The following is a 25,600-nucleotide window of genomic DNA, read 5'->3' on the forward strand; positions in this document are numbered from 1 at the left end:
GGTCGGGTGGGATTCGTCGGGCCCCGGAACCCGATCTATTACTCACGCGAGTCCAAGCGTGTTCTGCGCTGGCGCGGAGGCGTGAGCAGACCTTTCCTTGTCCGAAACGAAGATCAAGGGAGATATAAGCGATTTGTTGTGCACGTTCGGCCTATATATAGCTTCGTAATTCTCCAGGCTCCTATACAGCCGGCCTATCTTATTTTCGATTCCACTCCTAGCGCGCGGGACGTGTTATGTATGTGTAGCGAGGGTCCAGAAGGCGTGAGACCAGGTAGGAGAATATACGGATGTGTCAGAAAATAAGACAGCGCGGAGACTTGCCTAATATATCACGAACAGTGCTTGGGATGAGAACACGATAGGACCTTCCCATTCACGACATGCACCGCCGAGCTTTTGGTCCATGAAAAGGCTCAGACAAAGTCACTCACAAGTGAATTTTCCGGCGCCAATTTTATGGACGAGAAAGAAGGCGGGAAAAGACAAGGAAAGCACGACTTTCGAAGGCGTTTTGCCTGGAGAATACCGATAATCCATCAAATATGTCGCCTTTTCTCACATCCAAAAACAGCGTCGGAAAATTCACTTGCGAATGACTTTTTCCTTGCCTTTTCATGTCCCGAGAACGCGGTGGTGCACGTCGTGAATATTGTTAACTTTGTTATATAACGGGCTCCTATGTTCTATGGCACCCGCAATCCTCCCGCTTGTCCTCCCACTGCATATACCAAGCCCGCGTCACGCTCTCGGATTGGGAACGAGAACACGATAGGCCGGCTGCAGCTGGGTAGGAGTCTGGTGATTCTCCCTCTACGCGTGTACGTACGTATGATTGCGGAGCGTATGCGGAAACCCAAGGTTCTGAAATGTAAAGCCTCTTTCGGCACTATTCGAAGAACATTCATGGGAGGCTCATAAGGACAACCAAAAAAGTGACGCAGGTGAGATAAGATGATAAGGGGGGCTGAGCGTCAGAACCTGCAAGTCGGCCTCGCTCGCTAGAGGCCGAGCCACCTATAATAGAGCTGTTTGGAAAGTTATGATAGTGCACCGTAGTAATCGTGAGTTGGAACGTTGGAGTCCTTGCTCCATGTGACTGTCGGCGGGTGTTTGGCCAGCGGGCCGATATGCCGTGGAGAGGTGGAGACACCGAAGTGGCGTCAGGTTCTTGCACTATCGCAACTTTCCAAACAGCTCTAATAGACAAGTAACCTAGAGGCGGGCCAGGACGCCGGTCGCGCGAGGCTCCCCTTTCTCCTGTTCTTCGCGCGCCGCGAACTCCCTCGCCCATACGCAGATGCGCGCGACGAACTCGTCGATCTCCGCCTCCGTGTTCCCGGCGTGAACGACGACGCGAATGCGCTCCTCGCCGCGGGGCACGACCGGGAACGGAATCGGCGTGAGCGCGTAGCCGCCCGCGTCGAGCACGTCCGCGAGCGCCTTGGACGCACGCGTGAGCACCGGGAAGACGGGCGAGAAGACGTGCGCGGGGAAGTCCGCGGGGACGGCGCGGGGGCGGAGCGCGAGCAGGTCGGACGGGACCTGGGCGCGGGCGAGGGCGGCGTGGAGCGCGGACTCGAAGTGCGCCGCGAGCGCGCGCAGGCGGGGGACGAGCTGTGCGGGGCGGGGTCAGCGGCGGGCTCGGGCTGATGGAGGGATTAGTGCGGGCTTACCGCTTGGCCTTCGGGGCCGGACACGAAGTCCCAGGTGGTGTTGAGGGCGACGAGGTGGGAGTATGGGAGGGAGGTGGAGTAGATCATGGGACGGGCGTAGCCGATCATGTAGTGCCGGACGAGAGGAGTGGTGAGAAAGACGGCTGGGAGAATGTGGGAGCGCGTCAATCGTGCGATGTGGGGTCACACGACACGGAGAGCACGTACCACCGCTCATGCCCCATGTTTTGCTAAACGTGTGCAGGATGCTGTGGACGCGGTCTTGCAAACCGAGCTCGGGCACCAGGCCGCGGCCGTCCCCGAAGAGCCCAGAGGTGTGCGCCTCGTCGACCATGATGTGCGCGGAGCCCTTGGGCACCAGTTCCTCGACGGTCTCGATGATCTGCCTAAGGGGGCAGAAGTCGCCATCCATGCTGTAGAGGGTCTCGACCGCGATGAACACAGTGCTCTTCCCCGCGGCGATATTCGGGTGGCGGACGAGCGTTTTCTGGAGGACCTCGCGGAAGGACGCGACGGAGTTGTGCGCGAACCCGTACTGTGAGTGGCGGCAGCGAGACATATTGATCCCGTCGCGGGTAGACGCATGCATGAGCTCGTCAAAGACGATCGCGTCCCCCGGCTGGGGGACGGAGTGGAGGAAGGAGAGGTTCGCGTCATAGCCCGAGTTGAAGAGCAGCGCAGCGGGCCAGCGGAAGAAGGCGCGCATCCGCTGCTCGAACTGTACGTGCGGCGACTTGTTTCCGAAGAGGAGGCGCGAGCCCGAAGTGCCAAACACGCGAGGTTCCTTCACGATCCGCGCGAGGAATCGCTCACGCACCTTCGGGTTCGTGGTGACGGAGAGGTAGTCATTTGAGAAGAGGTCGGGGGCGGAGGAGGGTGCAGGCGCATTGAGGTCAGGGGTTGGCACCGCGAGCTTCTTGCGCATAGAGATCGCGGCGTTGAGCGCGACGTCAAGCGGGGGAGCGTTTGAGGACGACATGGTGGTTGAGAAGGTGTTAGGTGCTGGCGTGCAAGCAGGGCCGCCGGGGGGCGTGCGGTTGATGCGACTGTTATAGGCAGCACTTTGCAGTGGTCGGGGTTCTCCCGCACCCTGGCGAGTCAAAGTCCGGGACAGCCATGATGTGACGTCGTCCTGGGGGGAAACAGCTATGGGAACAGGTCAGAGCCAAAGCAGCGGCCATACGGGAGAAGAAGGTCTTGGTGAGAAAACGTGGGCAGAAAGCGGACGCGCTCCTGGATGGTGAGCAGCATGTCGCTCGCACACCATCAAAGAGAGAGCGAACGCGAGCCCAGGAAAGCGCGGCACGTCAAGAAGTCTGTCTGCTGGCCGTGCGACCACGGACGCAATTGGTTGTCGTGCGCGCTGGCCCGCTTCTCGACCATCTCTGCATCAGCGCTCTCAACTGTCCTTCCACGACTCCCACAGATGAGCGCTGTTGCGCAAATCGTGCGAGTCCCGCTTCTGACGCTCCCGCACCTACGCCGCGCTGTCAGTTGCGTCAAAGCAGCTGCTCACCTGCGCAGCCTTCGTCCTCGTGCGAACCGTGTGTGCCGTAGCCCCAAGCCCAGCCTCGGGGTGCCTCGCCACTCCCAGAGGCGCGCCGCCCATATCATCTGCACGCACTGGCCAGCCGCAGGTTCTCCCCATTCCGCACTTCCCCCCCTTGAGTACGAAGTGGTGACCCACCGCTGCACAACCCTTCCCCCCTCGTCGCCCGGCCTGGCGCCTCGCCAACCATGAGCGGCATCTCCCTCCCCAAGGCGTACTTCATCGCCATGTTCTGCGAAGCCATTCTACACGGTAAGCGAAGCACTGGATGCCGTCAGTATTGAGTCTTATGGCTTAACCGACGTCAGGGGCGTACACGGTGCTCACCGGCGGGGCGCTATACCTCTTGCTGTAAGTAGCATGCTCCTCACCGAGGACTCGTATCTGAAATGTCCGATCAGCAACAAACGACGGCCCCAGAGGATGGCGCGAACCAATATCATCATGATAGTCCTCACCGTGCTCATGTACTGCATGTCGACGGTGCACATCGCCCTAGCCCTGCGAGTGAACCTCATTGCGTTCTTCGAGCAGCACGCGATTGAAGGCGGCACAACCATTCTCGACGACCAAGGGAGCCCACTGGTGTGGGTCCAGATCGGCCTGGAGTTACTTAACGTGAGTGCCCTGTACGCGGTTCCACTCGATTCCGCGTACTGACCTGATCTGTGCTCCACGCAGTGTTTGCTCGGAGACTCGATTGTATGTTGGAGGACGTGGGTGTTGTATAGCAGGAATTGGAAGATTCTTATTTTCCCAGCGACTTGCATCGTCGGTGGTCTTGGTACGTGATCCTTGTCACCTGCGTCCTCCGATGTTGGGCTAAGAGCGGTTCAAACGCATCAGTATCTGGTATTGGGATGACGATCGCACTCGCGCGGTCCCCACCCGGCGGACAGCTCTTCTCAGGGAGCATCACTTTGTGGTTCGCGTTCTTCGGCGTGCTCACGTGCATCGCGAACCTGTACTCGGTCGCGATGATAGCCTGGAAAGCATGGTCAGTGCTCATGTTCAAGACGAAGGGATCGGTACTCATAACATAAAACAGGACCAATGCGCGCACCATGAGAGCGATGAAAGTCATAATCTCCGGTGGAACATACGTCAGCGCGGTCCTGCTCATCGTCGAGTCTGGTGCAATTTACTGTGTCGCCCTTGTTCGTCCTCTGCTCCTAGCTGCTCCTCGACGTGCGCTGACGGTGTCGCGCTCAGATAATCACCGTCGCCCTGTTTTTGGTCGACAACAACGGAGTCTACATTATCGCAGACATGCTGAACCATTTGACGGTACGCCCGACCGGCATCCCGCGCGCAGAGCACCGGCTGACTGCAGATGCGTTCCAAAGGGCATATACCCAACGATCATTATCGTCCTCATCTGCCTGCAGATCACGCTTCACGACGATATGTCGCGCGTGCAGACGCTGTCCTCGGGACGAGGCACATCCGGGGTGCCGAGCACGGTGCGCACCGGGGGCTCGAACACGGTGCTCACTTGGCGCCCCACGAAACGGAATATGGGCACGGAGTCGTTCGCGACGAACCAGACGAGCAGCGCGTACAAGATGCAGCCGATCCAGATCGCGACGACGACGGAGCACGAGACGTGGCATGACGGCGCGTACGAGCCGCGTGGGTACGAGGAGCATGTTTTGGATAAGGAGCGGGGGCTGCCGTTTGACGACAACGTTGTGTAAACTACCTCTCGTGTAATGGTGTACTGTTGTGCTGCCCCTTGTACGATATAGCCGGGATGGTTCTGAGTGAGAGGGACGTACGGATGCAGTGAAACGACGTTCAGCCCAACGGCCGTGTAGGCGGGACCCGAAGATGCCTCTCATGGGCGAAGGATCGATGTGGGAATGGCATCGACCTGATTGTTGAACTTTGCTGTTCGAGACCATCGGGGGCCAGGGGATGATGCATTGATGTGCGACTTCAGGTTTTTCGGGCCCCTCGGAAGGCAAGAAAGTGCGGCTGAGTGGCGACAACCACCATCAGTCTTTGTGAATCAGCCATCTATCGGTTTCGCTGGGCGCGTGGCGGCCATTACGCTACCATCCGCCAGCAGAGCTTCAGTCAGCTGCGCCCAACTCACGCACAAAGAGGGACACACCTGCGCTCCGGAAGCTCCGTCTGTGCTCACCGCTTGTTTATCTCCTCTGTCGTGGCCCGCGCCATCTCCTGAGGGCTACAGTGTTCACGGTCACCCCAGAGGTGAACCCTGACTTCGTCGCGAAGGGTCTATTGTGTCCGCAGCTTCCGCAGAACCATAGTTGCTTCCCGCCACAAGCGCAGGCGCAACGACAGTGGGCAAGGAGATCGTGGGGGTTCCGCTCGAGCCGACAGCAGGCAGAGAGGCGGGATATTGGACACACGGGAAGAAGTCCCTGAGAAGTCCGACAGCGGGAGGTGAAGGGAGCATTGGGAGACGAGGCACAACAGGCGCTCACGGACGAGGCGCATTCAATATTCAGCATTTGGCATCGTGAGACATGTACTTGGCATGCGGATGGCAGGCCAAGTACTTTGAAAAAGTGCATCGAAATAGCTGCGCGTCGTCGCGTCATCGGTGCCTGTAGGAGCCCACGGAACCAGTATAATGAAGTGCATATATGCAGCACGCCGGGTATGTTAGGAAGGTGTACGGGGGGGGGAATACTCCCATGCGCCATCATATACGTCGAAATCGCGACGAGTCTGTTGTGATACTCCAGTTCCAACACGAGCCCAAAACCACCATGGTAGAATTGGTAATGTCGCTTGCAAACTGGGAAGGTCATATGGCATCCCGAATATTCCAGTGAATTCTGGTCCTCAACCTCCTGGTATTGACGGCTGAACACGCGCATGGAGAGGATCCATAAACTTCAAGGCCACAGGACCAGTAACCTTTACTATTTGTCGAGGTGTACTGGCCCGTCTGAGGGAAGCTACCGCACCTTGAGATACCTGTTGTTGGAAATTGGATCATAAGGTACGAGGCTGTCCTTGAAATCAACTGTGTAAGTACGGAGTGAATGGTACGTAGCAATTTGGCAGCTTGAGTGATTATTCCAAGGTCCTGATCATAGCTACACACCATATCCTAAGCTCGTAGGTGCAACGAACTAGGTGTGTAGCCAACTCAGCCGGTAGCGCGGGGAGTGTACTTATAGCAAGGCTGGAGGCACATCATGGCTGGCCAGGTGAGTTCGCCAGATCGGGTCGCGTGGAACGAAGAGGGTCGGCGCCGATGGGTCGGAAGGAGTATGAAGGATTGCAGGACGTCCAGTAGGACATAGTGTTACAAACCACGAGCGCAAGCATCAATTAGGGAGGGCCCGTCGTCTGCGACTTTGCGAGGTTCAACGAAGGTGGCAGCGGTCGTCCGTTCGAACTTCGCGAGATAAGGCGGAGTGCAAACCGCCAGGGTAATTCTGAGCGAGTTTTTCAGGCTCCGCACGAGGTCCGACGCAGCGCGCTAGAACGCGCCTCACGGTCCGCTCCCGCAGTCGCGCGAGCGCCCGTCCTCTCGATATCTCTCCCTTCTCTGTCCGCGCTGCTTCAACCTCATACACTCCCCCTCTTGCAAGACTCGCACGCGCGCACGACCTGCGAAGGTCTGTGACGACCCCCGATTACCGCCACGACTATACCCTGCGCTTCATGGCGACTGCTGCCCAGCCGCTCGCAGAGCGGGCGGACATCCACAAGTCGTGCAAGACGCTCGAGACGGCCGTGAACGTCCTTAATGACTACTGCGAAGCCGCGAATGCCATTGTTTTGCTGCAGAAGAAGCTCGCGAAGGCGCTTCGAGAGGTTGCATCCGCGAAGTGTGTCGCAGACATCCCAGGTATGTGCGTCTTGGCTAGATAGGCAACGGGCATGCATATATACGCCTCGTGCATCACATCTCGGAGTTCTGGTTCTGATATATGCTCCAGCAAATGCCCTCAACACGAGTGCTACGATCTTCGAGGCGATGACGGAGGTGGATACCAAGTTTGCCAAGTTCGCGGACAAGGAGTGCGACAGCGTGAGCTCGGAGGTCAAGAAGTGGTTTAAGAAGCTCGCGGTAGGCATCTAGTTATTCAATCCGGCTTTTCCGTGCGCATATATTCACGTTGTGCGAGCACAGAAAGAAGAGCGGGTCCATGACGAGAAGATCGCGTCTGCAAACCTGAAGCTCAAACAGGCTGGCCAGTTGTACGAACGTAAGGCCAAGAAGAACCCTCGGGAGGCAGCTGACGAGCACACACGTTACATCAACTTGCTCAGCGCGCTTGGACCAGAGGTAAACAGGGAAAAATAGTGCGTATTTTTTCCGTCTTCTGAGCTGTATCTCTCTGATACAGGTTCACCAATCAAGCAACCATGCATTGCTAGTCACGCAGCGGCATACGGCCACGATGTACAACCTCGCTTCAAGTTTTTCTCGCGTGGCAGACTCAGAGTGGGTGCGTAGTTGCGAAAGCGTCCGTCGATTCTCCCCTACCGTCGGCCAGCTAGGTCAGTGGAGGGCCCTCTGCGAAGGCGGATGGCAAGGAAGCATGCCTCCCGATCTCCCAGGTGGAGCCAGTGTGGATCAGTCAGATACCACCTCGCAAGCACCCGTAGGCAACGAGCAAGACCTCCCTCCCTCCTCCGATGGCATTCGCCAGCTCGCCAACGCCTTGTCCGAGAAGGGTGTTCCGGACTACTCGTCGCGCAATGCTTCCGAGCAAGAACCTACCTCGCGCGCAGTTACCCCTTCCGGACAGTCACCGATGCCGCCTCCGCAGTACTTCCCCTCTCCCACAGACCCCGCCCCCCTCCCTCGTGCGTCCGCGCCGTCGCCTGTCTCCGCGTCGCAGGAGCGCGAGTCGCCCAGGGAGGATAGTAGCAAGTCCGCGGAGTCCGCCCAAACCTCCGCTCGAACCACCACCCTCGCGAACCTCGCGGCGTTCCCAGCACCACCAACGCATGTACCGACACCTCGAGCCGGCGGGAGTAGATTCAACTCAGTGGCGAGTCCGCCTCCTCAGGAAGTCCGTTCAGATTCGCAGGAGCAAGATGATTCCCTCACGCCGTTCCCTCGTATGGAGTCCCCCCTCCCCGAAAGCGCTGGACGCACACCGAATCTGACCGAAGACAGCGTCTCGCTGCCGTCATCACGCACCGAACTCATTACGCCGGACGTATCTTCGGCGCCGTTACCGGACACGATGCCTGAGGACTCAAAACCTCCGCGCGATGAGGATCGTTCTGCACCTCCGTCTTCGTACTCCCACGCGTCCCGCAGTGATCAAGATCCTGAATCGCCGAGTCCAGACCTTATATCCTCTCCCAGACCGGGTCTCCCTGCGTCTTCCTCATACAGGCGGGGTGATTATATCGATGAGGCCGAGTTCGGAGTACGCAGAGGCATCGACGCACCAAGGTCTCGAGCACCCCTGTCAAACGAACCCCCTCTTGCAAAGATTGTGGAACGCACGGACACCGGAAGGAGTACCGGGAGCATGGTTGCAGCCCTACGCGATCGCTACGTCTCTCGCGTGAGTGTTCATTGGCTCATTTACATGCTTTTGTACTGACGCAGAGTATGCAGCCCGAGCAGACGTCACCTCCCCCCAAATCGCCCGGTCCCAGGGAGCTGCCAAAGGTCCCCAACAACGTCTCAAGCCTTGCTACTCGTTACGAGTCGACTTCTCCCTCTCGCCAGCCCGACTCCCCAACTCAAAGGCGGACCTCGGCAGATTCCTACCATCGTTTACCGGAGCCATCCACAACGACAACGTTGCCTTCGGTCTCCCGGTACTCTACGTCACAACCAGTGCCGAGCATGGACGAGATTGCCCTTCGCCGCCAGCGCATCGACGAGCTTGAAGAACTTGAGCTGCGCGAACGTACCCACCAACTTCGGATGAAGGAGCGCGAGATCGAGATGCGTACGCGCGAGCTCGAGCGCGAGCGCATGGAGATTCTCAATACACGCGCCCGCGGCAGCACCGATGGCTACCTCAGCGACGGTGGGCGCTCCGTGGGCCAGCCCCGGGTGTCGACAGCGCAGCGCGCGTCTATGGATCGCTATCCGTCATCGTACTCGCAGAGCGTTACACACCTAGCTCTTCCGCCCGTCTCGCGCTCGTCGGCCGCGCAGTCATCCTCCAGTCAACCGTCGTCACCTGCCGACCATGCGCCGTATTGTGGGTGCGAGATGTGCTCAGCGAGCAAGTACAAGGCCCGCGATCCGTCTTCGCCCCGCGACACGCGCCCACCAGAGCCGCCAATCCAGCTACGCCCAGAGAAGCCCAAAGGCGGATGGATTCGTCGCCTGAGTATGCCCGTGATCAACAACACGTTCTCTCTCGACACGAAGAAGGGCGTGAGCAGCGTAGGCATCGCTGGTGGCCTGGGTGCACCGAGCTACAGGAATAGCCTGGCGTTCCCGGACGAGGACGGGCGGATTCGGACGGACATAACGGTGACGGGTGGGATCCGGAACCGGAGCACCAGCAACGTCGCACGACGGTAGTCTGCGGACGTGGTTATCGACCAGATCTCTATCAAGATACACTCGTCCCGACCGAAGGACAGTTCACGTACCCCGCCTCTCGATACCACCACTAACTCCTCCTCTGGCTACTCCCGATCTCCTTCCTGCTCGACTCCTCTCTTTTTTTATATTGCTATCGTCGATCCCCTATCTGCACGCTACGGTCTCCTTATAGTCTTCGTGCTCGGACGCTACTGAGCTTGTAAATATGCCATACCTACTGAGATACCTGCCTGGTGCCCGCTGCCCCATGGTTCACACGTTACGACCCATCTGATGATACGACTTACGACTTATGCCCATCGGGGCCAACGGCCCATCTCATCTTGCTGTAGCCCTCCATGTCTCATTAATCGTGCTGCGTCATGTTTTTTGTCCGTGCAATGACCCTGATTTGTGTCTGTCGGCTCGTCCGCTCAAGATAAGCGCTGCAAAGGCTCAGGAGGTGCGTGGGTCCGAGGTGCGCACACGTTGAAGCTGATTTTGATCACCTGGTGTCGGCATCCAGCCTCGTCGATTCTCGAAGATGGAAGACATGCGCTCCCGCCTCCCGCCCTGAGACTAGTCTTTGACACGAACGTGTGTCCATGTGCGGCATTTGAGGTATGGTTGAGACATGTTCCTCGTCATTATGGGCTCCGACCGTTGATCACCATCGTGTGCTCTCCACAGCATACGGTTGTGATCAACGATCCAGGACAGAGCACACAGATACTTACATAAGGCCTCGTCAGCGGAGAGCGAGCAGGACCTATTGTCCGTTACTGGTGGTGTCGCGAGTCGATGCCTCATAAACTGGATCGGATGACTTTCTTCTGCGACTGGTGCTGTGACCTGCATTCCTGCATATGCTCCGTACTCCAGTTTGAACCTCCTGGGCTCGCTCAATAGCCGCGTCATCTCACCGCTCGCTGCACACTGCCAAGCGGGCGGCGTAACGATGCGACGACTTGGGGATGGTCCGCACAGCATCTGGCGGTTGTTGTGGGCGTGCTCGAGCCGAACGGAACGCCGGACGTGAAATGGAAGAAGCCGCGGGATTGCAGGCAGATACAATCGGTCTGCCTTGGGTTTTTTCTGTATTTGCTGGCGCGCCGATGTCTGTAGACACGCGGCGCAGAACGTTTTTGTGCTGAACTCTCCTCTTGGTTGCAGAATTAGTACTTATCTGGTACAAGGATCAAACGACTGGTCGTCCATTACGACTTCCCCGCTCTTCCCCGCTGCGCTTACTTTGACAATTATGAGAGCCTGCACATAAACCGGTGCGATTCATCTGCTTCCTCCACAGCTTCTGTTCATGCAGCTCATACAGTCACGGCCCAGCGAGCCTTAACTTACTCCAACGCCGTCAATGGTGTAGTGCCCTGTAGAAGGGACGGCATCGTGATGGACATCAGATCAGACCGAAATGATAGCTGTGGCCGCATTGGGTGGCCTCTACCCGTGCTGGTGGAGGAGAATCAGGTCGAGGTGATCGGAGATTGCGCGCCCACCACATGACGCAGCGTGAGCCCGTGTCGTCCTCTCGAAGGCGCCTACGTCGCGACCCTGCGAGCGGGTCGTTGCGCCCTCCCGCTTCCATAGCTCGCTGGAGTCTATCACGTCTCCGCCGGGGATCAGTCCGTACACATGCGGGCAGATATCATGTCCGCGCGCGGGGGCACTCGGACGCCTTCCCCCTCCCGGCCTTCCCTCGGTGCCCTCGGCTCCGCCCCTGTCCGCCGCTCGACATGGCAGACCCTTCGGCACCGAATGCGACGGACCCAGCGGCGATGGCGGACCCCTTCGCGGGGGTGGACCTCCCGAGCTTAGATCCCACCTACGGCTCGTACCTCATCGGGACCTACCTTGGACTCATGTGAGTGTACTGGACTTTCGTTGCTTCCTCTGGATTGACGGGAACGACGACGGAGTTGTTATGGATTCGCCCTGCATCAAGCGTATCGGTATACACGACTCTTCACAACCGATACCCTGTTTATACGATTTTTGGTGAGTGCTCTTATACCTTCGCGGTCGGGAGGACGAAGGCTGAACGAGGTACGCATTGCCATCGCAGGTATCGGTTGTCATGTGAGTGGAGCTGTTGATGGCTTGACAGCAGAGACTCAACGTCGTGCGCGATGTTCCAGGATCATTCAGACGCTTCACGCAACAGCTACTATGCATTCTTGGTGAGTGACGTCGGCCTCGATCATGTCGATGCCGCACCTGATTCCACGCCCAGCTACTACTACCTCGTCTCTCATTATTTCCAACCTGAAGTCTTGCAAATCGGCGTTTGGTATGTGTATGAGGCACCTCGAGTGGGATATGTAGACCTAACCGCGAATATCCCCTAGGTCACTCAATGTGAGACGTTGTCCGACACTGTTTACGATCGGCATCTGATCTGAGACCCTGCAGGCGACCCCTCTCATTGTCGGAGTGAACATGATATTTTCGCAACTGTTCGTAAACTCCTTTGGTGACCTTTCGACATAAAGTACTCATTTTCCTTCAGATTTTTTGCGCGGAGGGTTTATCTGAGTGCGTCGAACGTCATCATTCCGCTCTCCGGTCGCCTTAAAACGCGTCACAGTGGGAAAGCAGTACCGATACATCGTCGCGATCGCTGTCATCTTCTTCGGAGTCGAGCTTGGTGAGTGAAGGTCGAAGTCACTTTCGAATTGCAAACTCACGTACAATCGTGTCACAGCGTTCTCAATAGGTATGCGTATTATCTAGTATCCCAAGGTTGCCACGACACACTAATCCCAGCCACCAGCTGCTCTTGTGAGCGTGTGAGTCTTGTATCTGCTGTATGTGTCCTGTAGGTTGATGCCTTGTTCTCAGCATCAAGATTTCGTCCTTTGGGGAACTCGACCAAGTCAACGTGAGTTTCGAAAGACGCGCCCGAGCTCATCACCGCCTGAACAGTAGGTTTACTAGCATCTGCTTGCTGTAACATTCGGTGCTGGGGCTCTGGGTGACACCCTGTTGTCGGGTTCCCTCATCACTGTGCTTTACCTGAGTCGCAAGAAGGGCAGCGGTCGCCGGTATGTTCGTTGCCTGAATGTCCCTGCTGCCTTTGACCTGCTTCGCGCAGCACGGAAATGGGCGTCTTCGAAACGATCCTCGTCTATGTGGTCAACACGGGTCTACTTCACGAGTAAGTTGAGGTGTTCGAAAACTAGGGGTTGCGCTCACGAAGCGTGCTCAGTTGCCTTAACATCCTCTCTCTCGCCGTGGTGAGTACATGGATGGGATCGCTCACGATCGTCGAAGGCTAAAACACTTGCGCAGGTCCTCGCATACCCCAACTACCTCATCCACGCCAGCATCAGCATAGTCACGACTCGCGTGTACGCCAACACGCTCCTTGCTGTGTACGCCTCCGAAGTCGCTCCATCCCGTGTATTTGATTGATCCCGTTCCCGGAAACAGCCTCAACTCGCGGAAGCTGCTCTACAACCGCGGCGTCGAGTTCTTCGAGGACAGCGGGGGGCGCGGCATGACGAACATCATCGCGCGCGCGAACCGTCTCGCGGAGCAGGAGCGGTGGAACGTTCCGCAGGTGCGTCCCCCACCCTCCCCTGCGACCCCAACCCGCCTGCACGGCTTTGTACTCCGCTTTCGTCCGTTGCATTTGCGTCCTTCTCGCCATGCACCCCGCGCATCGCTTTCCATCTCCCGCATCTGACGTGCCTGCCCCACACGTGCCCGTCGTGCTTCCCCGTCGGCTAACCCGCGCGCCCTTCCGTGCTCCGCTAGGTTCCTGACGATGCGCCGTCCGTTATCAACATCAAAGTCACGACGGAGATGGGGGGCGACGACCGCAAGAGCTACGTGCAGTAGCACGCCGCGTGGGCCGTCGGTCGGCTTCCGTGGATGCGTCCGTCTCTCGCTCCCTCTCGATCTCGTTGTGGTCTTCCGCCGCCGCCACCGCGAACACTGGTGATCATGACTGGAAGGTGGGCGGAGGAGGGAACGGGGTCACGACTTCGTGTGGATGGCACGCGGCGCGTGTCCACCCGCCTTCACAGTAATTTATTGCTGTACGGTATGCTATACCCTCTGTACGCTGTGTATGCTGTACGATACCACGATATCCACATCGGGCCTGGTGCCGTCCACCGCGTGTACATCCAACGGCGACCGCTCGGGGTACGGGCCCGCGCGGCTTGCATGTGGGCGTTGTGCGCCTTGCAGACCCTGCGGACCACGGTGCGTCGGCGGTCGTGCATCTTCATCAGCTCCGCGTCGGACTCGCGTCCACGGTGCGATCCGACGGCCAGCAGTACTTGGCTGCCCGACACTCGGCGGGAGCCTGAGGGTGATGAGGATCACGGAATCTGGAGATGCAGGCTGTGGCAGCGCCAGGACCTCACCGGCGCGGGAGGCTGGCTCTGACGGTCTGTCGATCGCCGCTGATCAACGTCGCGCTAGCCGAATTTGTCTGGACTCGTGGGCAACGGCGTCGGAGGTCGGCGCGGCGCACGTGGGCTGCTCCAGGGTGGTGGCTGGTGGTGGCCTGCTGGGAGCTGGGTGGACGCGGAGGGGACGGTGTAGGTTCTCGGGGCCGTCCAAGTTGCTTGACGTTCGACATCGTCGCGCTTCGCTGAGGATTCTCCACCGGGTGCTGAAACCCGATTGTACGCGTCTTTGGGGACGAGGAGATCTTCACGGTCCTCATCTCAACGCCGAACGGGAGCGGTCGACTCGAGCGTACCACTTATTGTTCCTGTCTTGGCTGCGAGCCAATACTGCGCCGTCCAAAGGTCTCTTCTAACCAAATGCCCAGGGGCCGGCGACATGAGAGATTCTGTACGGTGTAAGTTGATCTTCGATCTACACCGCGCTTCGACCTGCGAAGAGCACGTCTCAGATACCGGCATCTCGAACCGCACGGAGGAAGTCGTGTGCATGACTGCAGGAACAATGTACTCACGAACGACCTCCGCGACCGCGGCCTCGTCCGCAGCGTCCAACACCTCGCGCCACACCCGCTCCCCTTCCTCCCCCGCGATCCACACCAGCTTTCGGTCAGGGTCCTCTCCACCGTCCGGGTGCCCGCCCTCCGCGGGGCCCTCGGTGGGCGGGACAGACTGTATGCGCCACCAGCACGTCCCCTTCTGCTCCCCGTGGCCGTCGTACATCTCGTCGCGGCAATGCTCGACGGGCGCCGGCACGCTCGTCGAGAACGCGATGTATCGCAGAGTGGGCATGGAGCGTGCGAGGCCGTAGAGGAGCGCAGTGGTGGCGGTGGCGACCAGGTTGGACGCGAGGCGGGGATGCGGGCCCCCTGACGCGTCGAAGACGGCGTTGGCGGTGGTGGGGTCGTACGGGGCGAAAGTCTCGGCGCAGAGCGCGAGCGAGACAGCAGGGATGTGGAGACGGAGGGCGATCAGTGCGAGCGGGGAGAACAGCGCGCATATATCCCGCTGGGAGGAGAAGGAAGAGATTGGTGAGGGGACTGGGGCGGGGATGTGAGCACTGAGGGACGCACGAGCCACTGCGCGAAGCGCTGTTCGAAGCCACCGTTGTGCGGGTGCGGGAATGCGGGGTAGAGGTGCAGGGTGAGGCAACGCAGACGTGGGGCCGCGGCGTTCACATCGACGGCCCACTGGTGGTCACTCGGTCTGAATGGGATGTGGATGTGGAGCCCGAGCGGGCTGATCTCGTGCAGCGCATGCAGGAGGTCGGGGCCGAGGCCTGTGTCGAGCTCGTCGGAGGTGCGGACGTGAAGGTAGCGGACGGTGCTAATGCGCTTCTGGTTGACAAGGCGGAGGAGGTCGGCGTGGCCAACGGAAAGCTGGCGGAGGGGTTGAAGGAGGTCGTGGTCGTACGGGAGCCTGGAGACGGACCCGAGGACGAGGGCGTCGAGCCGGAAGCATGCTTCGAGGACGTCGGCGGGCAGGATGTCTGAACTGCTGAATACGAGCGTCCGGAGGGCCGCATGCGGGGCGAGGAAGATGGGCCTGGGTTCATGCGGAGGCGAAGACTGGGGCGCAAGGATGCTGAGGGCGCGGAGGGACTTGTAGGAGAGTGCGACGGCGAGGAGGGGACTCAAGTCAGGGGGACAGTGGGGACGCGCACCATGATAGTCGACATGCAATGTCTCGAGCGGCCCAGAAAGGTTCTGGATGAGATTCAACGCGTTCGTGGAGAATTGACGGAGGTCGAGGTGGACGAGGGCTTGCATGGAGGTAACGACGGGTTCTATCCGGGCGTTATGGGCGAGGAGGCCGGAGAGAGCGAGGTCGAGATGTGTGAGCACGGTGGTCGAGACGAGGATGTCGGTCAAAAAGTCGACATGATCTGCAGAGAGGGAGCGGCCTTCCCACTTGGACTTCCCAACTTCGAAGGCGTCGGCAGCGACTGAGAGACTCCGGACGCGCGCGGCGTTGTCGTTGTCGTCGGCGCGTGCCCAGAGCGTGCAGAGTTGGGCGGCATCGCGAAGACGCACGCGCGCTGGGACGCGGGCGAGGGCGAGGGCGTGCAGAGGCTGGGTCTTGGAGGTGAGCGCAAGCGCGAGCGCGTCGGCGTGATGGAGATGGGAGCAGACGAGCGCGAGCACGTCAAAATTGAGTGCGAGAAAGCGCATGCGAGGGTGGTAGAGCGGGCAAGATGACCGTCCCGGTGCAACCCTGCTTTATGGGATTTCGGTGGCAGAGAACGAGGAGCGGTCGGAGACCCGTCTCTAGCTCGATGTCGGCTTTCACGCGGAGGACGTGGTGGTGGAGGAGGAGGAGGAGGAGCGTCGGATGGCCGGGGACTCCGCTCCGCTCAAGTCCAACCCTGCCCCTGCGGTGGGGTTAGGACTTCCCACTGCCATTCTACGCCCGGCTCTCACCTTAAGTATGCCGTCTCACTCCCTTCCACAACTCTCCAGGCTCTCTCGCTATATTTCTGCACCCTACTCGCTGGCCAGCACCACCTTTCCCACCATGAACAACCAGCGCGTTGCCCTCTCAAGCATCCCCGCTCTCACTTTCTACCGTGACTCCGACACCCTCGCGCGCCGTGCAAGCCCCGTTCCACAGCTCACTTGTATTGGCAAGGCCTGCGATCTGTACCAGCCGGAGGCTGTCAGATGCACAAATCTAGGTGGCTCTGGCACCGATGTCGACTGGAAGGTGCGTCTACTGCCACCAGTCCGCTACGTTCTATCTACTGACACCCAACTTTGTCTCAGTGCGAAGCCGATCTTCCAGAAGCGCTGCGATTTGGCAGAGTAGAGGTCTCATGCGAAGGATGGGATGGTCCTGGAGACTCCTATGTGCTCAAAGGTGCGCATATACCCTCTGAACACGCTCTTCTCCACTCACCAGCCACTCCAGGGTCATGCGGCCTGCAGTACAGGCTCGTCCACGTCCCCGGCGCATTGCGTGGAAGTGGTGCGGATGACCCCGCCTTCCGCTCTCGCCTGTCACGTTGTATCTATCGGTCCTCCGATCCCTTCCGCACCGCACCTCGCTTACTCTCTTTCTGGGCCCGTTTAGACTTCTCCAACGACCCCAGTGGCGCCATCTTCATGGTCATATGGGTCATCCTCGCCGCCCTCCTCCTATACGGGTTCCTCAACGCCTGTTTGAACGACCCGGATCGTACACGACGCACGTCCCCTTCTACCAGAAGAGCCGGTGGCGGCGGCGGCGGTCCATCCGGAGGTTGGTTCGCTGGCCCGGGTGGTGGTGGGGGTCGAGGAGCTCCATACAACGATCCTCGCGCCCCACCGCCCCCGTACTCCAAGGACCCCCCAGACAGCACCCATTCGCAAGCCCAGGCAGGATGGCGACCGGGCTTCTGGACGGGGGCGGCCCTGGGTGGGCTTGGGGCGACGCTGCTCAACCAGAACAGGCAAGCGCAGCCGGCGCGGATGTACGACTGGGAGGAGCGGGAGCGGCCGGGATACGGAGCACCGGTAGGGCGGTCAACGTGGTTTGGAGGGGCGCAGGGAGGGGCGGCGAGGAGGCGGCCGGCGTTTGACGGTGGGGATCGGGGCGAGGGGCCGTCGAATTTGGGAGCGATGAGGACGAGCGTAGGATTGGGAGGCTCGAATGTGCGATGAGGTGTGTGTGCGCTCGAGCTGTATTCTTGCTTTTCATGATGTCTACCAGAGCATAGTGCTGTATCACCAACGTCAATGAATGGTCTTTCCCCCTGACACAGGGTGTACAACGACAACACTCGTGAGCTCAACCTGCTGGACCGTCCGGTGATTTCGCTCCGCATTTGCCACTTCTCCACGTTATGCTCTTCAATAATATCACCATTGCCTGTCCGTGATTCTTTCTTTCTTGGTCGCCTGACACTGCCCGCCATCGTCACTGATAGTTCCAGGTGATATAAGCATCGTGCTGTAGTTGGTCGCATTATACTCTACAAGTATACGTATAAACACATGCCAGCAACCACTTCTGCCATCATCTCAGCGATGCCGTACATCAACTCTCTATTTCTCCCTGAACGCCACTCAGACAGCCACGCCTTCGCTGACAGATCCCGACTACTCATACGCTGTGCAGTCATGCTCAGGGTCGCCTCGCTCTTTATCTTCGCCAACGGGTCCTTCGTCGTTAGATCCGCGGGCCTCTGCGTCACCGTAACCAGCGGCTGGAGGGCGGACGAGGAGCGCCGCCGCGGACAATGAGTACATCGTCACCTGGGTGTAAACCGACGCCTTCGCCTCCTTCACGGCTCCACGGGCGGTGTTCCCCGAGGGAGAGATGAAATCCCAGTACTGGACCAAAGAACTCTCCGAAGAGCATGACATCTAAGTAATCAATGTATCAATGAGAATCTACCACAGCGGTGCACGAGTTACCACATCGGAGGCTGTCCAGAACGAATAACGAACGTTTTATGATTCAATCGGTCCAATGGTTACACTGCAGAGCTCCGGGTCGACGTGCTTCGGTACGAGTTCGGTCAAGAGCTTGCTCGTGTTCGTGTTCGTTTCAAGACGAACGTGCACCCCGCGGCAGTTGCGGAGCATGCAAATACGACAAGTGACTACTACATCATACTATTAAAAATAAATAAAGGTGTACGAGCGAAGCTGAGCTACAACGGTGTACAGAGGGCCCCTCCGCCTGGTATCTGAGCACCACGATCCCCACAACCCCGCGGACGACACCGGGCTACTGCTTCCGGCGTCCGTATCGTGCAGATCCGCCAGCCTCAGCCGCTCCAGCGCCGTCCATGGGCACGAGCTCGAGCGCGGACTTGGGGTGCCCGTCGTACGTGCCGCTCTCGACGACGTCGACGTCGATGTGCACCGCGCCGGACTCGATGCCGCCTCGGGCGCGGCTCGCCTCCTCGAACGTGTTGCGGGAGAAGACGGTGGGGCCGAAGGCCGCGGACGTGCCGCGGGAGCTGGAGTTGAGCGACTTGGAGATCGCGCCGCGGACGAAGGCGCGGTTGTTGAGGCTGACGATGAGCGTGTTGGAGTAGAGCTTGGGGAGGACGAGTGCACTGCAGTGAGCGCCCGTGTGTCCGAGACGCCCGAACAGGATGGGGTCAGCCGAATGGGCGGAGCGAAGAGACGGAAATGCGTACGGGCACTCGAACAGGAGGTCCTTCTGAAAGTAGGATAGATGGATGTAAGCTGTATGGCCGCAGTGAGACGCTATCGGGGAGGAACTTACAGTATCGACTAAGAAGACAACACAGTACAAGCATGCGACGGTCGCTGTGAATTACACGGGGTCTTAGAGGGGTCGGGACGGCGTAGATTCGGGCTCACCGGTCAGTGCTCCTGTCTCTATCACCAAACTGACTAGCTTGTTGATAATGGCATCCGACTGTCTGATCCCGCTTCTTGCTTGCAAAAGCTTGGACGACAAGTTGAGCCGAGAGTATGCAAAGCGGTGAGCGAGAGAGGAAGCTCACGTAGTATGTCATTAGAGCGGCAATGAGAACGTCGACCACCGTGGCAACCACCAGTCCTGCCTGTATATCCATATGTTTCAACAGTAGGTCTCCATGTATGACCAAGGTAGTACTCACTGCGACAATGGGTCGGTTCACGCTTGCTTCCACGGCGTTGGCTTCAATGATCTTCAGCTGTAACAAACGGGACTAATTGCAACGACTACTATGTAGAAAAGCAAGCCTCACGTACCGTGACCCCTCCTGCTATTCCAAGAACCGTTTGCGTGAATGATAACTGTTGAAGTTCAACCTATAGATCGATGGGATAATGATTGAAACACGTACGAAGAGGATCACTCCCACGGCGATCCTAGACCTTCCCAACACCCACACTCGCCACGCGAAGTAGCATTGCACGACGAAGGAGACGACGGCGGACATGATCGGCACACTGAACCAGGTGTTGCCGTACGCGGTGAGCACGGAGATGTCGCCGAAGTGGGTGACGTCGATGTTGAAGGCGGTTTGCGTTACGAGGCCCGTCTGGATCCACTCCCAGATGACCACGCCGGCGACTAGGCACTTGGTCCATCTGCGGTCGTCGGGGAAGTAGAGGTAGTAGATGTCTACGCAAGGATGTAAGCCGGATAGAACTCGCGGCGATGACCGCGAGATGGTACTTGCACGCCTGAGTGGTGAGGATCCCTTGCAGTGCCCAAGAAAAGAAGAATCCGAGAAGCTGTTGAGGATTGAATCAGAGGCCAGAAATCAAATAGGAATGTGCATATTTACTTGGGGACCGGCTCTGTGTGGATCGGTAAGTAAGGTCCACTGGACGCATCTGGACGGGCGATACTCACAAGAGACCAATATTAGGGGGGAGCGGCGGGGGAGAAACGGAACCAGACATTATACAAGAAATGAACGGTGAGATGAGGGGAGGAGAGGGGGAGAGGGAGGTAGGCCGCGGCGGGGGAGCGGGGTGGCCGGCGAGGGGTGACCAAGACCGTCGAACGAACGACACACCCTATGTAAGCGCTATATTCATCTGCCGGAGCGCTGCTTTGCTCGGATTTGATAATGTTGTCGGGGATCGGCGAGGCGTTAATCGGGTACTGACGGAATTGCGAGAATCCATTGATCAGAAGCTGCGGGAGTTGTCAAGCTCTGACTCGACAGGCCGACGCTTTGACGGACTCTGGTTTGCAGTGCTTCCGGCAGAGTGTCGCCTCACTGTTCACCCTGGCGAGTAGGAGAAGATACCCTCGCTCGAGGCGAAAGACACCCTTCTGCTGAGTGGGTGACTGGCTGGTGGAATGATCCAACAACGCGAATATTGCAAGCGAACAACCCGGCCCAGCGGAATTGGTACCCCGGACACTGCGGATTGCTTCTCTCCAGGATGAAAGATGGCCGGATGCACGATTTCACATCCTGCTCCGGCCCGACTCGAACTACACACATTGGAAATCCGGGCGGTCGGCCGTGTCGTACAGCCCACAGCGAACCAGTGCACAAAGATCGTGATCGGGAAGCGTCGGGCATGAAGAGAACTCACCCACAATGGCCGCCCGCTATGGACAAGAATAGAAGGGTACGGGATAACGAGCAGCTGAGCTACACGGGCGGCACACGTCGAGTGGACGCCATCGCTCTAGCTGCAGTAGGCGAATGTCATCAGCCCCATGCCCAAAAGTCCTGCACAGCAGCACGGAACGCCCACTGCCTGTGCTTGCCCCCTTGGGCCGTGGGGGCAATGCGGGGTACATGGGCTTCCCCGTTTGAAGTCCATCGTGTAGGAAGGGAAGCGGAAGCCGGTGACGAACGTCTTTGGCCACCACAGGTTGTGACTCGAATGAGACACAACCCTCCCTTCCTGCCATCTATGCAACCAAAGTTACAGCGCGCATGTAAAAACGGCTCGCAGTCAAACCCACGCCCGCCGTGGTATCTTCTGCAGCCGCTCCGTACCGCACCTACACAGGGCGGTGGTCACGGGTGCGGTACAGAACGGCTGCGGACGAGACCAGCCGCCGACACCGACGTCACCCACTAGGAGGTGGGTGATGATGATGATGGATTCGAGCCAGAATACAGCCAAGTCCCTACGTTGACCACTAGGAGGTGGGGACTAGTGGGGCTGATGACGACGCTTTTCGTTCCAAAATACGCGTTCTTGGAGGTCTATTGCCCTGGGAGAACACGTACACGCAGAGCGGATGCTCACGTGTACGGATGGACTCGATGGCTGTGTCGACGTCCTTCATGTGGACGACGGACAGGACTGGGCCGGATATCTCTCGAAAATGGCGTCAACAATCGGGCAGAACGATGAGGAGATTTTGGACACGTATTCGTTCACAAGCATGTCATCTCTCGCGGCGTTGTCAACGATCGTCGGAGTGATGAAGCGCTCTTTGACGTTCCTCGTCCCGCCACATATCACGGAGCTTTTGGTCCCGTCGGGCAGACGCTTGATGCGTACTGCATGCGGTTTTGCCACGATCTTTGCGATAGACTCCGACTTGTCTGTTCCTTCGGGGTAGAAAGACGCGGAGCTGCCGAACGGCGACTTCGGCGAGTTGGAAGATGACAGAAGCCGCTCATCATATGAAACAATTTGTAGAAAAGGTACGCACGTCTCTTTGAGAACCTCGATGAGCTGTGTATGCACATCCTAGTATGACTGAACGATGAGCGTGTCGATGGAAGGAGGACCACAGGGGTAGAGGCGTCGCGGAACAGGAACGGGACAGCGGTACGCACAGTCCGATGGCAAGCCCAGAGAGGTGTTCGGGGTCCACTTACGGCAAGGCTTACGTCCGCTAGCACCAAGAACCGCGGATGGCCCGTCTCTTCAGCCAGATGTCGGCTCCAGCATCGTCGCCGACGATCGTGGGCACGATGAAGCACTCCTACGCGGACCACGGATGCCCAAGGAATCTTCTATGTAAGTTATCCAGTTCAATAAACCTGCATACTGACACTATTGCATGTGATGCGCGACCGTCGTAGGGTACAAGCTCTTTTATGACCTCACACTTACCCCCATTCCCCCTGGGAGCTTGGCGCTAGTTACATCGGAGAGGCAGCGACCTTCTTCACCGAGTCCAAAGCCTTCATCCGTTCGTGCCACCTGCGGTCACATCCACATCAGCGTCTTCCCCGGCACAACGCTCAACGAGCGCACTCACGCATAGACCGCCGGAAACTGCTTCGCGACATTAACCTCGCCGTCCGGGAAGCCGTCCAGACAGCGGTTCTCGAACATGTTCTCGTTCCAGTGGAAGAACGTGATGTCCGCGGCGGTCACCCTGCCGCCGACGAGCCACCCGCCGGGCGCCGCGGCGAGCACGCCGTCGAGCACGCCCCAGACGCGCAGGACCTCGCGCTGGTATCGCTCGCGCGCGGTCGGGACCTGGACGGGATGCGCAGCCTGGAAGTGCCGGAGCTGGCCGAAGTACGGGCTGCGTCCCCGCGCGGGGCGTAAGCGCGAAGTCCGGACGCGCGAGGGAGGGGCACGCACCCTTGGCCCGAGGCCTGGAAGAAGAGCCACTTGGTGAAGTCGGACTTCTCCTTCGCGTCGGTGACGGAGAGCTTGTGTGCAGGGTCGTGCTGCTCGAGCAGGTAGAGGATTATCGCGTTGGACTCCCAGATCGCGTAGTCGCCGTTCTGGTGGTCGATCAGGGTCGGGATGCGGCCGTTCGGGTTGAAGCGGGTGTGGTCCGGATCCTTCTGCTCTTTTTTGGCCCAGTCGAGGAGGATGGTGTGGTACGAGAGCCCGAGCTCTTCGAGGACGACAGCGACCTTCCTGGTTTCAGATGAAAGCAGCTAGCGTGAGTGAGATGTGGTAAAGCGTGCGGAAATGAACGTGCAGGCCGTTCGGTCCTCCGGGGAGAGTGTAGAGAGTGAATTGCTTTCCGTGAGACATGGTGGGCTTGGGATGGCTGAGATTGAGAAGGGCCACTGTGCGTTATATCGACTAGATTATGACTCACCTCATTGTCCCGATAAGGAGCATTTTATTCCCACGTGGAGTGGAGTTTGAGGAAGACTGGTGGTAATGCGTTGCGTGTGACGGGGCACATCTACAGACCTCGTTCGAATATCGGTGCGGGAGAACCACGATTCTTCAGCAGTCGCGGCCATCTCGTCATGCCGACGAGGCTGCGGCACTGCAAATTTGACAGTGCGAAGAGCCTCGTGTCAAAGGCGAAAGAAAGCGTGCGAATGAGGTTAATTTGCTCACAGAGAAGAAGCTTTATTGGAGATCAGTTGTCACGCCGGTCGCAGTCCAGGCAAAGGTTGCAATTTGTTCATGGTACCTGTGAACATCCCATGTAGCTGAGAGATGCTTGAGTACAATGCGCAACCAAAGCCGACATAAGATGAGTCGGGGACATCCTAGGTTCCTCATTGAGAGAGCTGCTCACAATTTCAGCCAGTACAATGGCAGAGCCCAATTGGAGCAGTTCAGAGTCGGACTCGGAGTATAGGGCGGGCACAAGCGGGAGAAAGAGTTGAAAATAAGTAAACCAGGCCGACTCGAATTGAACTGGGGCCAGACGCGATCACGTGCGCACAAAGGCCACGCGTGGCGCGGTACAAATAGCAGACTGCTGATTGGCTGAGAGTGGGACATAGGCCGGCTCGAGCGCAGCTGGCCTCGAGCCTCGAGCTCGAGCTGCCTCGTTCTCCTGAGTACGTACTTGACCATAGTGTCAGCAACAGTCCTCCAGCATTCTCTTGCATCCACCACCATGGCCTCCCACCCCGTCTTCAGCAACTCCAAGTTTTCGGATTCCACCGTCCTCGCCGAGGTCGCCAAGATCCGGTTCGTGTCTTCTACCCGCTCCTTCTCACGTTCGTTCACCCTCGCCATCGCAGCAAGGTCGCCGACGTGCCTCGCCCTGCGACCGCGGCGGGGAAGGCTGCGTGGGCGATGGCCTGGACGCACCTCGTCGTCTGGAACTCGTGGCGCGCCGCATACTTCTACGCAGACAAGGTTCCCACTGGCGACTTTGAGGCCTTCCACCAATACGCAACGCGCTCGATCCAGTTCCTCGTTGAGCATCATGACGCCGAGGAGAGCTCGCTCTTTCCTGAGCTCGAGAAGAAGATTCCGGGGTCGATGGCGAAGAACGAGGAGCAGCATAAAGCATTTTTGGGACCGGTGAGTGCCTCTCGAGCGCCGTGAGCGTGGTCACAGCGGTGGACTGAGGTCGGGGTAGCTGGGCGATATGCTCAAGTACGTCGAATCTTCAACCGCTGAAAAATTCGATGCTGCGACGTTCCGGGGTCAGGTACGTCCATTGGCCTCATGTGCGCACTCGAACGGGCGCTTATGGAGCGAGTACCCAGATGGACGCCATCTTGCCTGCTGTGATGGAACACTTGGCCGAGGAACTAGACACAATTGAGGCTGGCAAGGTGAGTACGCATGGCGTGGAGACATCATTTCGGTGCTTAGGGACTCTTCTGCAGCTCAGCGATAAGCTTTCCGAAGAGGAGATTACGGCTCTCAACACCGCGCTTCACATGGCGCAGCGTGGCGACGATAACAAGTTCGCGCTCCCGTTCGTCGTGCAGGTGGGTTTCTCCATCACGTTCTTCACGAATGCCCATAACGTGTGGGCCATTCAGAGCCTACCACCCGGTTGCGGTTTCCCTCCTGCTCCGGGGTTTGTCAAGACCGTGATTGGACCCTGGATGTTGTACTGGAAGTATGCTAGCCTTTGGAAGGTGAGCATTCTCATTCAGATGTCCGTGTCTCGGTTTTGGCTGCGCGCTGACGCGTTTGCAGTATACCGCGTACCCGTGGAAGGCTTCTTTGGAGCCAGTGCCCGATTTCTGAATGCCGAGCATTCACACTACTCTGACCGACTCGGGCATGTACGATATGTACCCTGTATATCTATGTACTACTTTTTACTTCATTGGACACTGACGTCCTCCAAGGGCAGTACGACATCAATCAGCAGTCATATTGATGGCTCG

At 58.5% G+C, this 25,600-nt stretch overlaps 10 protein-coding genes across 10 annotated transcripts; 6 read left to right on the forward strand and 4 right to left on the reverse strand.

The window, feature by feature from the left end:
• Positions 1 to 1,215: 1,215 nt before the first annotated feature.
• Positions 1,216 to 2,655, reverse strand: BXZ73DRAFT_77254 (PLP-dependent transferase; the record flags this gene model as incomplete). Its single annotated transcript, XM_048022627.1, has 3 exons — positions 1,216 to 1,617; positions 1,677 to 1,819; positions 1,884 to 2,655. The coding sequence occupies 3 exons, from the start codon at positions 2,653 to 2,655 to the stop codon at positions 1,216 to 1,218; spliced, it is 1,317 nt and encodes a 438-aa protein (XP_047878359.1).
• Positions 2,656 to 3,413: 758 nt separating this feature from the next.
• On the forward strand, positions 3,414 to 4,922 carry BXZ73DRAFT_101025 (uncharacterized protein; the record flags this gene model as incomplete). The annotated part of the gene is made up of 8 exons (XM_048014762.1): positions 3,414 to 3,477; positions 3,534 to 3,576; positions 3,627 to 3,843; positions 3,907 to 4,009; positions 4,072 to 4,222; positions 4,274 to 4,382; positions 4,438 to 4,512; positions 4,572 to 4,922. 8 exons carry the CDS (start codon positions 3,414 to 3,416, stop codon positions 4,920 to 4,922), a joined length of 1,113 nt encoding a protein of 370 aa, XP_047878360.1.
• Positions 4,923 to 6,873: 1,951 nt separating this feature from the next.
• BXZ73DRAFT_46315 (uncharacterized protein) lies at positions 6,874 to 9,721 on the forward strand (the record flags this gene model as incomplete). Its single annotated transcript, XM_048019669.1, has 5 exons — positions 6,874 to 7,060; positions 7,152 to 7,282; positions 7,346 to 7,518; positions 7,577 to 8,732; positions 8,786 to 9,721. The coding sequence occupies 5 exons, from the start codon at positions 6,874 to 6,876 to the stop codon at positions 9,719 to 9,721; spliced, it is 2,583 nt and encodes an 860-aa protein (XP_047878361.1).
• A 1,754-nt stretch (positions 9,722 to 11,475) lies between these two features.
• On the forward strand, positions 11,476 to 13,582 carry BXZ73DRAFT_101027 (uncharacterized protein; the record flags this gene model as incomplete). The annotated part of the gene is made up of 15 exons (XM_048014763.1): positions 11,476 to 11,603; positions 11,850 to 12,029; positions 12,088 to 12,097; positions 12,152 to 12,195; positions 12,249 to 12,274; positions 12,327 to 12,386; positions 12,444 to 12,455; positions 12,513 to 12,528; positions 12,581 to 12,620; positions 12,677 to 12,783; positions 12,834 to 12,896; positions 12,948 to 12,975; positions 13,031 to 13,113; positions 13,172 to 13,301; positions 13,499 to 13,582. 15 exons carry the CDS (start codon positions 11,476 to 11,478, stop codon positions 13,580 to 13,582), a joined length of 1,011 nt encoding a protein of 336 aa, XP_047878362.1.
• Positions 13,583 to 14,575: 993 nt separating this feature from the next.
• BXZ73DRAFT_101028 (uncharacterized protein) lies at positions 14,576 to 16,331 on the reverse strand (the record flags this gene model as incomplete). Its single annotated transcript, XM_048014764.1, has 3 exons — positions 14,576 to 14,592; positions 14,676 to 15,168; positions 15,234 to 16,331. 3 exons carry the CDS (start codon positions 16,329 to 16,331, stop codon positions 14,576 to 14,578), a joined length of 1,608 nt encoding a protein of 535 aa, XP_047878363.1.
• Positions 16,332 to 16,674: 343 nt separating this feature from the next.
• BXZ73DRAFT_46289 (uncharacterized protein) lies at positions 16,675 to 17,798 on the forward strand (the record flags this gene model as incomplete). Its single annotated transcript, XM_048019664.1, has 4 exons — positions 16,675 to 16,863; positions 16,923 to 17,016; positions 17,068 to 17,163; positions 17,230 to 17,798. 4 exons carry the CDS (start codon positions 16,675 to 16,677, stop codon positions 17,796 to 17,798), a joined length of 948 nt encoding a protein of 315 aa, XP_047878364.1.
• Positions 17,799 to 18,870: 1,072 nt separating this feature from the next.
• BXZ73DRAFT_101030 (uncharacterized protein) lies at positions 18,871 to 20,513 on the reverse strand (the record flags this gene model as incomplete). Its single annotated transcript, XM_048014765.1, has 10 exons — positions 18,871 to 19,311; positions 19,378 to 19,421; positions 19,476 to 19,563; positions 19,622 to 19,681; positions 19,739 to 19,795; positions 19,854 to 19,898; positions 19,949 to 20,229; positions 20,258 to 20,342; positions 20,396 to 20,408; positions 20,464 to 20,513. The coding sequence occupies 10 exons, from the start codon at positions 20,511 to 20,513 to the stop codon at positions 18,871 to 18,873; spliced, it is 1,164 nt and encodes a 387-aa protein (XP_047878365.1).
• A 666-nt stretch (positions 20,514 to 21,179) lies between these two features.
• Positions 21,180 to 22,557, forward strand: BXZ73DRAFT_77259 (uncharacterized protein; the record flags this gene model as incomplete). The annotated part of the gene is given in 5 exon segments (XM_048022628.1): positions 21,180 to 21,601; positions 21,786 to 22,130; positions 22,150 to 22,234; positions 22,316 to 22,361; positions 22,433 to 22,557. 5 exon segments carry the CDS (start codon positions 21,180 to 21,182, stop codon positions 22,555 to 22,557), a joined length of 1,023 nt encoding a protein of 340 aa, XP_047878366.1.
• A 121-nt stretch (positions 22,558 to 22,678) lies between these two features.
• BXZ73DRAFT_89767 (glutathione S-transferase C-terminal-like protein) lies at positions 22,679 to 23,534 on the reverse strand (the record flags this gene model as incomplete). The annotated part of the gene is made up of 4 exons (XM_048025382.1): positions 22,679 to 22,739; positions 22,798 to 23,070; positions 23,130 to 23,410; positions 23,475 to 23,534. The coding sequence occupies 4 exons, from the start codon at positions 23,532 to 23,534 to the stop codon at positions 22,679 to 22,681; spliced, it is 675 nt and encodes a 224-aa protein (XP_047878367.1).
• Positions 23,535 to 24,363: 829 nt separating this feature from the next.
• Positions 24,364 to 25,457, forward strand: BXZ73DRAFT_46312 (uncharacterized protein; the record flags this gene model as incomplete). The annotated part of the gene is made up of 7 exons (XM_048019668.1): positions 24,364 to 24,437; positions 24,491 to 24,776; positions 24,835 to 24,906; positions 24,965 to 25,033; positions 25,088 to 25,192; positions 25,247 to 25,345; positions 25,407 to 25,457. The coding sequence occupies 7 exons, from the start codon at positions 24,364 to 24,366 to the stop codon at positions 25,455 to 25,457; spliced, it is 756 nt and encodes a 251-aa protein (XP_047878368.1).
• Positions 25,458 to 25,600: the final 143 nt, after the last annotated feature.

This window comes from Epithele typhae (assembly GCF_022376455.1).
Source record: "Epithele typhae strain CBS 203.58 chromosome Unknown BXZ73scaffold_21, whole genome shotgun sequence".
Taxonomy (NCBI): Eukaryota; Fungi; Basidiomycota; class Agaricomycetes; order Polyporales; family Epitheliaceae; genus Epithele; species Epithele typhae.